The 13,265-nt window shown below is 49.2% G+C and overlaps 1 protein-coding gene across 9 annotated transcripts in view; it reads right to left on the bottom strand.

Moving 5' to 3' along the window:
- The window catches only part of PLEC (plectin), a 118,469-nt gene that overhangs the window by 70,517 nt on the left and 34,687 nt on the right, over positions 1-13,265 (bottom strand). For 2 of the 9 annotated variants that reach the window (XM_082235360.1, XM_082235361.1), the window contains exon 1: positions 1,617-1,677. The exons of the other annotated variants lie outside the window; for them this stretch is intronic. In XM_082235360.1, coding sequence (XP_082091486.1) covers positions 1,617-1,662 — 46 coding nt within the window. In that variant the 5' untranslated portion in view covers positions 1,663-1,677. Of the gene's footprint in view, positions 1-1,616; positions 1,678-13,265 lie in introns of those variants that run through there. 9 annotated transcript variants of the gene reach the window in all.

Raw genomic sequence — 13,265 nt, 5'->3', positions numbered from 1 at the left:
CAAGCTGGGTGCCCCCCCTGCCACCTCCCCAGCTGAAAACGGAATTAAGCGTCTCAGGCTCTGCCAGTTGAGCTATCTCTCATCGCTTACTCATCGCAGGAGCCCACTCCGGGGGCAGAGGGGACCAGCCCCCAAAGTTGGTGACACTGCCATTCAATGGGGGTGTGTTTGTGTGCACCACAGATTGTGATCAATTAGATGGGGCAGGGCTTATATACCCCCCCAATATTGTATTCAAGTTGGCATCCAGCCAGCTCCTACGCCAGGGACCCTGGCACCCCAACAGATATGAAGAGTCTTCTCTGGAGCCACGTCTCGCCCGAGTGGCACAGCGGCAAGAGAGCCCCACTGACGCTTTGCAGGATCAGACTCGTGGGGGGACATCTAGCCCAGGTGACTGGGCACAATCAGGGCAGAAGGCAGCATCCGGCAGGTGGGGCTAAACTGCCCCAGAGCCCCTGGAGCAGAGACTCTACACAACCACCAGGCGGGTGACTCTCTGCTGACTCTGCCTGTGTGTACTTTGCAAAGCTCCACTCCCGGGTGAAGGGTCAGACCCAGCCCTCGGCTGGAGGTCACGGTGCCTCTCAGCTGCTCCCCGACCAAAACCAAACACTGCAGCCTGGCCTTCGCAGCGCTCTGCACATGGCCTTGTGCCTCTTCTCTTCCCACCCCTTGGCAGATTCCCCAGCACAGGGTTCGCTGCCTGCAGGTCTCCCATTCAATCAGACAGCTCCGTCCGCTCTCCCTCACTGCCCCTGGTCCGGGGAGGGGGGGCAGATCAGATACTACCCCCCCTTTCCCCTCCTTCCTCTACCCCTCCCCCGCAGCTCATCCCTCCAGGAAACCCCTCGGCTGAGCAACGCCTTCACTCCCTTCCTGCCCCATGCCGGGTTTCAGACTGTAGCCTCCCGGGGCAGAGACCTGCTTCCTGCGAAGCCACAAGCGGCGGCGGCGCTTTCAAAAGCGGGCGGCTCCCCGGGGGATCTTTCCCAGCCCCCCCCCGGGGCTGACCGCGGGACCGGCTGCAGGAGCGACTCCCCCCCCCCCAGGAAACCAGGGCGTCTCTAACCTCCGTCTGAGTGCAGCCCTACGAAAAGGTCCCCCCTTCTCCCCGCCAAGCTCAAGCTGAGCAGCGGCGGCGGCCGCCGAGGAAACTCGAAGAGGGGCTTCCCTCCGAACGGGGGGGCGGCCCGGAGTGGCAACCCCGCCTGCACCGGAAGGGCGGCTGCCCCGCAGAGAGCGGAGGAGCCGCGGGGTTCCCGGGGGCGAGTTGGGCGGGCAAAGGGCCAAAGGTCAGCGGTGGCCGGAGCCCCGCAGGCCTCCCAGATCGATCTCCAGGGTGCCCCCCCCGCTCCTCCGAGCGCCCCTCGACGGGACGGGCCTCCGGAGGGCCCGGCATCTGAGCCACCGCCCCAGGCCTGCCGCCCTCCCTCACCTGGCCGGGCGGAGGTGCTGCGCCGCAGCCGAGGGATGGGGGGCGGCCTGCCCCACCCAGGCGCGCGCCCCGGACCCCTCTGTCGCGCCGCAGTCCTGGCAGGGGCCGCCCCGCTTCTGCCCCCCCCCCTCTCCCGCAGCGGATCTCCCGGGGGCGCAGGCAGGCGGCCGTCGGGTACCTTTGAGCGAGCTGATCTCGTGCTGGATGGAGCGCGCCGTGTCCATGGCGGCGGCGTTGTCGGGGGGTCCTGCTCGGCCGTCGCCCCCCGGGGGCTCTGTCGGCGGAGGGGGCCGGGCCCACCGGCAGCGCGGCAGCCAATCAGCGCGCGGGGCTCCGCCGGTCCCGTCCAGCAGCGAGCGGGAAGCCGCGGCCACTGCGGCACTTTGGAGGGGGGGGTGGCGCGTCGCGCAGGACCCGCCCCGCGGCCAGCAATGCCCGCCCCTCGCCCCGCACGTGCGCCCCGGCCGCACTCAGCCAAGCCTCACCTCTGCACACACTTTAGTGACACCCCCCCCCAAAAAAAAAACCCCAAGCCCGCTGCAGCCGGACGCGGCTTTTGCGAAGATCCGCGGCCTCGAGAGTTGGCGGCTGCAGCAACTCAGCCCCAGCCAAGTGGGGGGGGGGCGGGGAGGCTGCAGCACCAGGCGGCCTTGGCAAGGCCAGAGCGGCTCCCTTGCAGCACCCCAGCGGGGGCTCCTTCTGTCCAGGCCCCTCCCGCGTGGGACGCAGGTCGAGCGCGCCCGGACAGGGAGATTTCACTTGCTGGCACATCTAAGCGCTGCCTCAACTCCTGCCTGGGTGAAGTATAAATGGCACAGGAGGGGGCATATCCTACACCCTGCAGGACGCGGGGGGGGGCTCACACATCCAAAATATGTTGCTCTCAGACTTGGGGAGTGTTTGGAGGCCCCATGGAGGCTTCAGTGTTGGTTCTGCAGGGCTCAATCCTATTCCCTATGCAGTTTAATATCTACATGAAACTGCTGGGTGGGGTTATCCGGAGGTTTGGAGCATGTTGTCAGCAGGATGCTGGTGACACTCCGCTCTCTTTCTTCTCTACATCTGCAGGTGAGGCAGTGGAAGTGCTGGATCAGTGTCTTGCCTCAGTAATGGACTGGATGAGAGCCAACAAACTGAGGCTCAATCCAGATTAAGACTGAGGCACTGTTAGTGGGTGGTTTCTTAGACCAGATGGCTGGGAGGTGGCCTGCTCTTGATGAGACTTGCTCTGAAGGAGCAAGTTCATAGCCTGGGGTTACTCCTGGATCCCTTGCTGTTGCTCGAGGCTCAGGTGGGCTCAGTGGCCCAGAGCGCCTTCCATCAGCTTCGGCTGGTGGCCCAGCTATGCCCCTATCTGGACACGGATAGCCTAACTACTGTTGTCTATGCTCTGGTGACCTCAAGGTTAGATTACTGCAATGCGTTATATGTGGGGCTGCCTCTGAAGATGGTTTGGAAACTTCAGCTGGTGTAAAATTCAGTGGCCAGGTTGCTCACTGGAGAAGATGGTTTGAGCATATTACACCTGGTCCAACTGGCTACCAATTAGTTTCCGAGTCCAATTCAAATAGATGAAGGGCAGTAATAATAATATTAATAGAAGGAGAGGAGAGCATGAAAGGGGTGTGTCCTGTGCCCTCCAGAAGGGGTGGGGTGAGGCCCACGGCTGGTGCAGGAACACCAGGCCAACAGACAGCTGGGGCTACTGGACCCTGGGAGGGAGGGAGGATGGATCCTGCTCCTACTGCTTGATGGGAGGCAGCTCTAACAGGCTGTCGGAAGAACTCTGCTGGATCAGGGCCATGGCCCACCTCGCCCAGGTGCCTGTGGGAAGCCAGGGAGCAGAACATGAGCCCAGGAGCCCTCTCTTCTCCCGTGGGGTCCAGCAATGGGTCTCAGGAGCATCGCGGCCTCCAACTGTCAAGGCAGAGGGTAGCCGTCATGGCTGGTAGCCAAGAGCCTCCCAGAGCCTTCTTTTCCGTGAATTTGTCCACGGGGAGGACGAGGGGGAAGGACTGAAGTCACACGGACTGGAAGCGCGGCCTTCGTGATCAAGAGGAGTGTGGCAGAGGTCAAGTGGAACCTCCCCCCATCTGTGCAAGTCACAGAATGGTAGAGTTGGAAGGGACCTCGGGGGTCATCCAGTCCACCCCCTGCAATGCAGGAATCTCCGCTCAAGCATCCCTGACAGAGGACCAGCCACCTTCTGCATAAAGACCTCCAAGGAAGGAGACCTTCTGAGGGCGTCTGTTCCACTGTTGAGCAGCTCTTACTGCCAATAAAGTTCTTCCTGATCTTCAGTCGGAATTTCCTTTCTTGTAACTTGAAGCCACTGTCTGCCCCCACATCACTCTGAGCCCCCCACTGCCAGCCTGGTGCCAGGGGATGCCCAGTGGGCACAAGGCTGCAGAGGTTGCAAGCTGGCCACCCGCCCAAAGCCCCCTGGCAGAAACGCCAGATGTGCACGCCCCAAAATAATAATAATAAAAAATCTAGCTCCTGCCTCTGTGTCAAATGTGCAGAATTCCTGGTTCATTGTGGGGCTTAGGACTGGAAATGGGGGGGGCAGAGGGGAAGGGAGAGGAAGTGACTCAGCCCCAGCAGCTGTGGTTCCCAGGCCCCCAGCAGCAACCAGCACAGGGTCCTAGTGCCTGACGGGCCCATCTGAGGGCACTTTTGGCGTGGTTTCACAACGCAAAGCAACAGTCCACAAGCCCAGGGGACAGTCAGCAGGCAACACCTGGGGCACTGATGTTCCCAGCTCCACAAGGTTGCTATTTGTGTAAAAGGAAAAGGGGGGGAGCACAAGGCCTGGCCCCAATCCCAACCCCAGGTGGCAAAGCAGGCTGCAGCCTCAGCGCGAGAATGGCTCCTCCCCAGCCCTGGAACCAGAGATCTGCTTAGCTGAAACTAGCAGGGGCTTCTCCCACCCCTGCCCCATTTGGAGCCCCAGGGGCTCCTAGGGGAGGTGCCCCTCATGTTGCAAATCAAGGCCTGCCTGAGTGATGAAAGAAAGTATTTCTTTACACAACAGGGGCTGCGAGAACACTAATTGCCAGAAATTGGGGAAAAAGAAATAATACTGACAAAAAAAGAATGGCAAGATAAATTATTGGATTATATAGAATTGGCTAGAATGACTGATGTATTTAGGGGTCAGCCCAAACAAAAATTTCAAAAAGATTGGGGGAAATATAGAGATTACCTTAAAAAGCAGTGCCCTCAAATTAATACTTGGACTTGTTTCGATTAACTTCTGCAAATAAATTATGCTGTAAAAGCTAAAAATGGAAAGAAAAGAGGGTAAAAATGAAGTGTGATGAGTGATGAGGTTCTGTGGAACTTCCGCATTCAGAGGCAGTCTACCTTCTGGCCAGCAGCTGCTACCTTCTGGCCAATTCCCTGTGGTTGGGATTGGGACCAGGCCTTGTGCTCTGCCCCTTTTTCTTTTACACAAATAGCAACCTTGTGGAGCTGGGAACATCAGTGCACCAGAAGAGAGCCAAGGAGGAAACGATGTCCCATTTCAGGCGAAGGTGCAAGGCAAGAAGACTCCAGGGCAGGCACCCCCCTAACTTGGCCCTCCAGATGTTTTTAGCCTACAACTCTAGCAGGACCACTGGTCAGGGATGATGGGAATTGTAGTCTCAAAACATCTGGAGGGCCGAGTTTGAAGAAGCCTGAATTCTAGGAGGCAGCAGGCGGAATCCCAGAACTGCAAGATCACACCCTCCAGAACTTGCTTGCAGGAGGAAATAGCCAGAGAGCCCGCTGGGCTGTTTTGCCAGCCCCTGCTCTGCACCAGCCCCACGGCAGAACACACACCGAGTGGCTCTTGGCTCTGATCTTGAATACTTCAGAACCCGCGCAGATTGCAACAGAAGTGACGACTGAAGCAGGCAGCTCAGAAGTATCAGCTCCTTCTGGCATCTTTCCTGGAGGAGAGGAAAGGAACGTGGCTGGTCCTGCCTGTGGTGCAGAGAGGGCACTCAGTCACGCCTCTTGGAAGGGAGAAGAACCCCTATAGGGCGCTCCTCCCCAGAAGGGTCCAGAGAAACCCCTCTCTGTCCACTATCAGAGAACCTAAGGAGAGCCTGGGGGATCAGGCCAATGCCTGTCTAGTCCTGTTCTCACAGTGGCCAACCAGGTGCCCCAGGGGGAGACCCTCAAGCAGGACTCGAACACAGAGCAGCACTCTCCCCTCCTGCATTTGTAAGTTGTATTTCAATCAGTTTGTTTTATATTTGGTGTTAGCCGCTCTGAGCCTGGTCTTGGCTGGGGAGGGCAGGGAATAAATAAAATTTATTTATTTATTATTATTATTATTATTATTATTATTATTATTATTATGACCCTCTCAATCAGGATTCGAACACAAGAGCAGCCCTCTCTCCACCTGTGTCTTCCAGCAAGTGGGGTTTGGAAGCACTGCTGCCTCCCAGAACATGGGGCCCATTGTGTAACGCGACCCACAGAGAAAGGAAGGCCGAGTCTGCACTGGCAGGAGATCCTGAAAACCCCTGCTTTCATTTTATTCTTTCTCTAGTCAGTTTCTAGTCCTTGAGATGACAGAGCAGACGGCTTTAAAATATGTGGGAAGTAGTAACTCTTGAAATCCCAGAAACTGGAGGAGGAGGAGGAGGAGGGAGCTGGCTACGGTCCCCTGGGGTCTGGCAAGATGGACATGAGAGGCCGCCTGCCTCCTTGCAAGGCCTGCCTCCTTGCAAGGCCTGTGCGGACTCGCTCTCCTCGCTTCTCAGGCCAAGGTGGGGGGGGCAGTTTCTTTTCTTTCAAACTGGGGGCTGAAACTGGCGACTTCTGCAAGCCAAGCCAAGGCTGGGATGAGGCTCCAGCGTGTCTCCTTCTCCCGAACCAGGATTAGCAGAAGCAGAATTTTGCAAGCAGTAGAAAAAAAAGTGCAGAATAAATTATGCCTCCCCCTCAAAACTCATTTGGGGAGTTTTATTGAATAAAGGTGAAAGGACTGCCTAATGAACAGGGTGAGAGACAAGGAGGCTGCATTTGCAGGATTTAGAAAAAGGAACAGGATTTATGGGTTACTTTGGGCCTAAGAACCCCCCTGCTTGGAGGGACTTCCGGTTCGGCGCCAGCGCTAATGGCTGCTCCCTCTCCGAGCTCCGGAGAGAGGACGGCTCTGCGAGTTCGGGTCTGACCCGCTACGGCAAGCGGGGGACCCCTAAAATCACAGGAACGGAGCCTGTGAACAAGGAGATTCGGTGGGCACCTGAAGCGCCCCCCTTTACCGCAGAAAGAGCCTTTTTAAAGGCTCCGGAACGACAACGGGGAGCGCGGTGCTGAGAATCGCTACCCAGCCCGCAGGGTGAAGCCGCGTCGCCATTAGTGGAGAGCGCCGATTCCCTTCCTGAACAATTTGGACAAAAAAGACCCGTGAGTAAGATTGAACCTCTATTCGTGCCAAAACTATCTGAAATTAGGCTGAAAACGGGAAAGGCGAAAATTAAGGAAGTCTGCCTTCCCCCGACTGCATGACAATTAAAGCAACGAAAGTTACTGAGCTGCATCCGTATGGGATATTGTTTTTAACTGCTTGAATCCGACATTTGGACTTTGACTATCCCCTCTAGCTTGCAGGGCAGAGGGGAGGAATAAGTGACTCTATAAGCTGCATGACCAACTGAAAGGAAAGGGAACTCTCTGCAGCCTTCAACCTGGCACAAACTGCTATTAGAACAAAGGAACACTGAACTGACTTTAGACTCTTGTGAAAGTAACAAAGTGGAAGTCTCATTGCTTATTTGATACAAAGTTTTGGGACTTTGTGGATACAATATATCAGGGAAGGCTGGGACTTTATTTAATGAGAAAGTGTTGCAATATACATATAGAAGCCTCCCGATAAATTTGCTTTTCAAATACTCCTTGCCTTTGTTTACGGACATTTTGATTTGCTCCCTCTAGAGGGTAAATTAAAAGTTGCTACGCTTTGGGACAGTGGAATTTTCCTTTAGGAGAAGGCTCTCGTGGGAAACGACCTTGAGATATGAGTGGCCCAGTAGATGAGATAAGCACGAGAGTCAAGACAAGGCAATATCAACAACAGCTACAGCAACATAAGAAAAGAGGCTCGATCTCAGGCATAACCCCTACAGTGACAACAGGACAAGAAAAAGGTACAGCAGTCTCCATGGATGCAGTGTCGCAAGCCCTTCTTAAGATAAACCAGTCTTTGGAGAATCTAACAAAGCAGACGGCTGAAAATACCAAGAAATTGACAGAGAATTCACAGAAATTGACAGATTTAACAACAAGACTTGACCTGAATACAGAATCTATAAACAGGCTTACACAAGAAAATTCTGCCACACGTCAAATTGCAGAGGAAGCCAGAACTATTGCTGGAGAGACCCAGGAAAAATTAGAACCGATTGCCAGGAAGGTCTATGACCACGACACAACTCTGGCATTGTGGGAACTACAAAGAAAAGAAAGGAATTTGAAATTACGATCAATTCCAGAGGACGAAGGAGACAATCTTACGGACTTTTTAACGAAAGAGTTTGCTGATTTCTGGGAAGACCTAGAGGAAGACGAATTTAAAATCACAACAGCATTTAGACTGGGCAGAAGACAGAACAGAAAGGCGCCGAGAGACTGTCTGATTACCTTGAGATCGAAGGAGGAAAGAGACAAAATTCTAAGACTGCACTTTGAAAAGGCCTTACAAATTGGGAACTCTCCGATACAGATCTTTAAAGATATTCCTAAACATATTTTGGACTTGAGAGCTTCTTATAAGGATTTGGTCTACCTGTTGAAGAAGAACACCATTCTTTTCAGGTGGGAATTTCCACAGGGACTGTCTTTTGACTATAGAGGGAAGAAGGTGAAAATAAAGACGATACAGGATAAAGACAGGTTCCTGCAAAGAAATCAGGAAGACCTACAGAAAGGAACTGTAGACCCAATTGCTGAGCAAAGGAGTGTAATTGACATCCTGAACCTTTCGTTTGGACAGAACCTTCCACCACCAACAGAGGAGGAACAACAACTGGGAGCTGTTGGAGGAATACCAGAAAAATAACAAGATGGCCCTGCAATTCCTTAGTTGGAATTGTAATGGGATGAACAGCCCTTTGAAGAGACGACAAATATTCCATATTTTGAACAGAGAACAACTGGACTTGATTTGTTTACAGGAAACCCATATAACCAGAGCACACAGGAGACTGCTTATGAATAAAAAATTGGGACAAGAATTTATTTCGTCGGACAAAGTTAAAAAAAGAGGAGTTGTGATTTATGTAAAAGAGAAGTGGACCCCAAAAATGATGTTTAAAGATGAACAAGGAAGATATTTAGCGGTGGAGATTCAGGTACAAGGAGAAAAATTTTTGATAATTGGGATCTATGCGCCAAATGAAGGTAAAGCAGAATTTTTCAAAAAACTTCATGAAACTTTGACGGACTATTTGGAATACAATATGATAATTATGGGAGATATGAATGGTGTAGTTTCTACAAACATGGACAAGACACAAAGACTGACTCTTACTAAAGAAGGGAGACTCCCGAAGACTTTTTTCGAAATGACTGAAAATATGGACTTAATAGACATTTGGAGAACAAGGAACCCTCTTGAAAGAGAGGGAACCTTTTTCTCCCATGCAAAGATGACCTGGACCAGAATTGACCAAATCTGGGTTACTAGTGGAATGGCTCCGAAGATTAAGAAGGTAGAAATCTGCCCAAAAACCTGTTCCGACCATAACGCCGTGAAGATGGAAATGAAATTTACAACAACTGGTCAGTTTAGATGGAGAATGAATGACACCCTATTTCGAGATAGAGAGATCCACATGAAGGCCCAAAAAACTCTAAAGGACTATTTTGAAATCAATCTAAAGGGCGATGTGGAAAAAAGAGTGATCTGGGACGCAAGTAAAGCTGTGATGCGAGGATTTTTGATTCAACAAAACTCAATAAAGAAGAGAAAACAGAATGAGAAAAAGGAAAAAATTTTGGAAAAGATAAAAGAAGGAGAGAAAAAATTAAGATCAAAACCAAAGTCCCAGGAGATTTTGAGGGAGATTAAGTTGTATCAAACACAATATATGGAATTGATGAACCAAGAGATAGAATGGAAAATAAAGCAAATGAAACAAAAGACATTTGAGTCGGCAGACAAATGTGGTAAACTTCTGGCATGGCAACTTAAGAAAAGACAGAAATTAAACACAGTTACAAGTCTAGAAGTGGATGGAAAAAATATATCTAAACCCAACGAGATAAGAAATTGCTTTGTGAGTTATTTCAAAAAACTCTATTCCCAAGGATTACAAAATGAAGAGGACATAGATAAATTCCTTAATAAATATGGATTACAAAAAATCTCTCATCATAGCAAGGTGGAGCTAAACCAGAGAATAACAGAACAAGAGATAGAGGGTGCCATTCAGGATATGCAATTGGGCAAATCTCCAGGGCCAGATGGACTGACTTCCAGATATTACAAATCTTTAAAGGAATGGCTAATACAACCGTTGAAGGAAGTTTGTAACGAGATCTTAGAGGGAAAAAAGGCACCCGAATCGTGGAAAGAAGCATATATCTCACTCATACCAAAGACAGAGACTGAAAAGACTCAATTGAAGAACTACCGCCCAATTTCATTATTGAATGTGGATTACAAAATTTTTGCAGACATTTTAGCAAAAAGATTTAAAAGAGTATTGATGGAGAAGATTCACAGAGACCAAGCAGGCTTTCTCCCAAAAAGACACCTCTCAGACAATGTTAGGAACATAATAGACATTTTGGAAAAGTTAGAGGTGAATATAAATACTAAAGCAGTTTTGATATTTGTGGATGCGGAGAAAGCCTTTGACAATATTTCGTGGAGTTTTATGAAAAAGAATCTTCATGGGATGGGGGTAGGACAAGGATTTGAGAATGGTATGGGTGCAATATATTCTGAACAAAAAGCTAAGCTAATTGTAAACAATGTAATAACTGAGGAACTTAAGATAGAAAAAGGAACACGACAGGGGTGCCCAATTTCCCCATTGCTTTTTATTTCGGTCCTGGAGGTGTTGCTGAATATGATTAGAGATGACCAGCAAGTTAAAGGTGTACAGGTCGGAACTAAACACTATAAGTTAAGAGCGTTCGCAGATGACCTCGTATTGACTTTGCAGGAGCCAAACACTAGTACAAAAAGAGTGTTGGAAATAATCCAACAATTTGGGCAGGTAGCCGGATTTAAATTGAATAAACAAAAAACTAAAGTCTTAGGGAAAAACCTAACAGATATGGAAAAGAATAAGTTTCAAGAAGAGACAGGTCTGACGGTGGTTAAGAAGGTGAAATATTTAGGGGTTAATTTAACATCTAAAAATTTGAATCTGTATAAGGATAATTATGAAAAATGCTGGTCAGAAATTAAAAAAGATCTAGAAATTTGGTCAAATTTGAGATTGTCAATGTTAGGCCGAATTGCAGTGATTAAGATGAATGTATTGCCAAGAATGTTGTTTTTATTTCAAACTTTGCAGATTATTGACAAGATGGACTGTTTCAAGAGGTGGCAGAAAGATATTGCGAAATTTGTCTGGCAGGGCAAAAAGCCCAGAATAAAATATAAAATATTAACAGATGCAAAAGAAAGAGGGGGATTTGCCCTGCCGGACTTAAAATTGTACTATGAAGCAGCAGCATTCTGCTGGCTGAAAGAGTGGATGCTCCTCGAGAATACAGATATCTTGGACTTAGAAGGTTTCAATAATGCATTTGGCTGGCATGCATATCTATGGTATGACAAAATCAAAGTGCATAGTGCCTTTAAAAATCATATTGTAAGGAAAGCGTTGTTCAATGTTTGGATGAGATATAAAGATCTGTTGGAAAACAAAACCCCTAGATGGTTGTCACCCTTAGAGGCTAAGGCCCACAAGAAAGTTAATATGGAGGACGGATGGCCAAAGTATTGTGAGATCTTAGAACAGGATGGAGAGAAACTGAAATTAAAGAGCCATGAAAAACTAAAACCAAAAGTACAAGATTGGCTCCACTACTATCAAATAATGGAGGTTTTCAAACAAGACAGGAAAATTGGCTTCCAGGTGGAAAAATCAAAACTTGAGACAGAACTGTTAGAACCCAATACTAAGAACTTGTCAAGAATGTATAACTTGCTGTTGAAATGGAATACACAAGATGAAACAGTTAAATCAGTTATGATTAAGTGGGCACAGGATATTGGTCATAATATTATGTCTGCTGACTGGGAAAGGTTGTGGAACACTGGTATTAAATTTACGGCATGTAGTGCTTTAAAGGAAAATGTTATGAAAATGGTCTATAGGTGGTACATGACCCCAGTTAAGCTAGCAAAAATTTACCATTTGCCTGATAACAAATGTTGGAAATGTAAGGAAACTGAAGGTACTTTTTATCATCTTTGGTGGACATGCCCGAAGATTAAGGCTTTCTGGGAGATGATATATAATGAAATGAAAAAGGTATTTAAATATACCTTCCTTAAGAAACCAGAGGCCTTTCTCTTGGGCATTGTCGGCCAATTGGTGCCAAAAAAGGATAGAACTTTTTTTATGTATGCAACAACAGCAGCAAGAATACTGATCGCAAAGTATTGGAAGACACAAGATTTACCCACCTTGGAAGAATGGCAGATGAAAGTGATTGACTATATGACATTGGCGGAAATGACGAGCAGAATTCGTGACCAGGGAAAGGAGACTGCGGAAGAAGACTGGAAGAAATTCAAGATTTATCTTAAGAACTATTATAAACTTGATGAAGCTTAGAATGTCGAGATTTTACAGAGAGAAAGGGTTGCAGTAATATAAGATTAGATTAAGAAAGGACTATGATGAATTAGGATGGGAAAGAACATTTATAAGTTGCTATAAAATTTGGACATGAGGATGCAGAAAGGGGAGGTATGGGGAAGTCCGAGGAAAGAAGTCTATGAAAGGATATTTTGAAATTATATTTGTTTGTTTGTTTGTTTTTCTTTTATGTTTGTTTGTTATAAAAACTTTTGTAAAACTAATAAAAATCTTATAAAAAAAAAAAGAACCCCCCTGCTTGGATCAGGCTGAAGGGAGCAACCCCGGATCAGCCCCCTCTTTCTACGGGGACCAAGCAGACGCCTCTTCTGGAAGCCCACAAGGGAGCAGGGCCTGAGGGCAAGAGCAGGGCTCTCCTGCCCTGTGCTGGCCAACAACTGTCCCTCAGAAGCATCACCTCCTCCAGCTGCGGAGGCCCAGCAGAACCACCAGAGTCAAGAGCTGGGCCATTATTCTAGGGAAAGAGGTGCCAGAACTCATCTTGGACGCCTCCCATGTTCTCTTACGATGGCAATGGTGCCCACCTGAGCAGTGCCAGAACTCAGTTCTGGTGGGTTCTGGCTTAAAAGAAGCCCTGCTCAGGAGCCACTGAGAGCCTCCATGAATTTCTCCAATCCTCTTTTAAAACCACCCTGAGTTTGTGTCCATCACTACATCTTGTGGGCGGGAGTTCCACAGTCTAACTATGCCCTGCATGCAGAGCTTACTTTCTGCTTCACTACATGGCCCCATTGGGTTCCAATGTTATTCAAGAGAGGGAGAGAAGCTTTCTAGCTGCTTTCTCCACAGCTTGCGTAATTTTAATGCACCCCCATTCTTTATTCACCATTTTCCTGGGCCAGGCGCCCTCCTCCCTGCCCCAAGCAGGCAGGGGAAGGTGCATGGGGGCCCCCAGAGGTCTGGGCCACTTGGCTGGGGCAGGGCAGAGCTGCCTGGCTCCATCTCTCTGCTTGCAGCAATCCGGGGGGGGGGTTACC

This window comes from Podarcis vaucheri, assembly GCF_965113315.1.
Source record: "Podarcis vaucheri genome assembly, chromosome: 8".
Lineage (NCBI taxonomy): Eukaryota > Metazoa > Chordata > Lepidosauria > Squamata > Lacertidae > Podarcis > Podarcis vaucheri.
The sequence above is the reverse complement of the archived record's forward strand: the minus strand, read 5'-3'. Positions and strand labels throughout refer to the sequence as shown.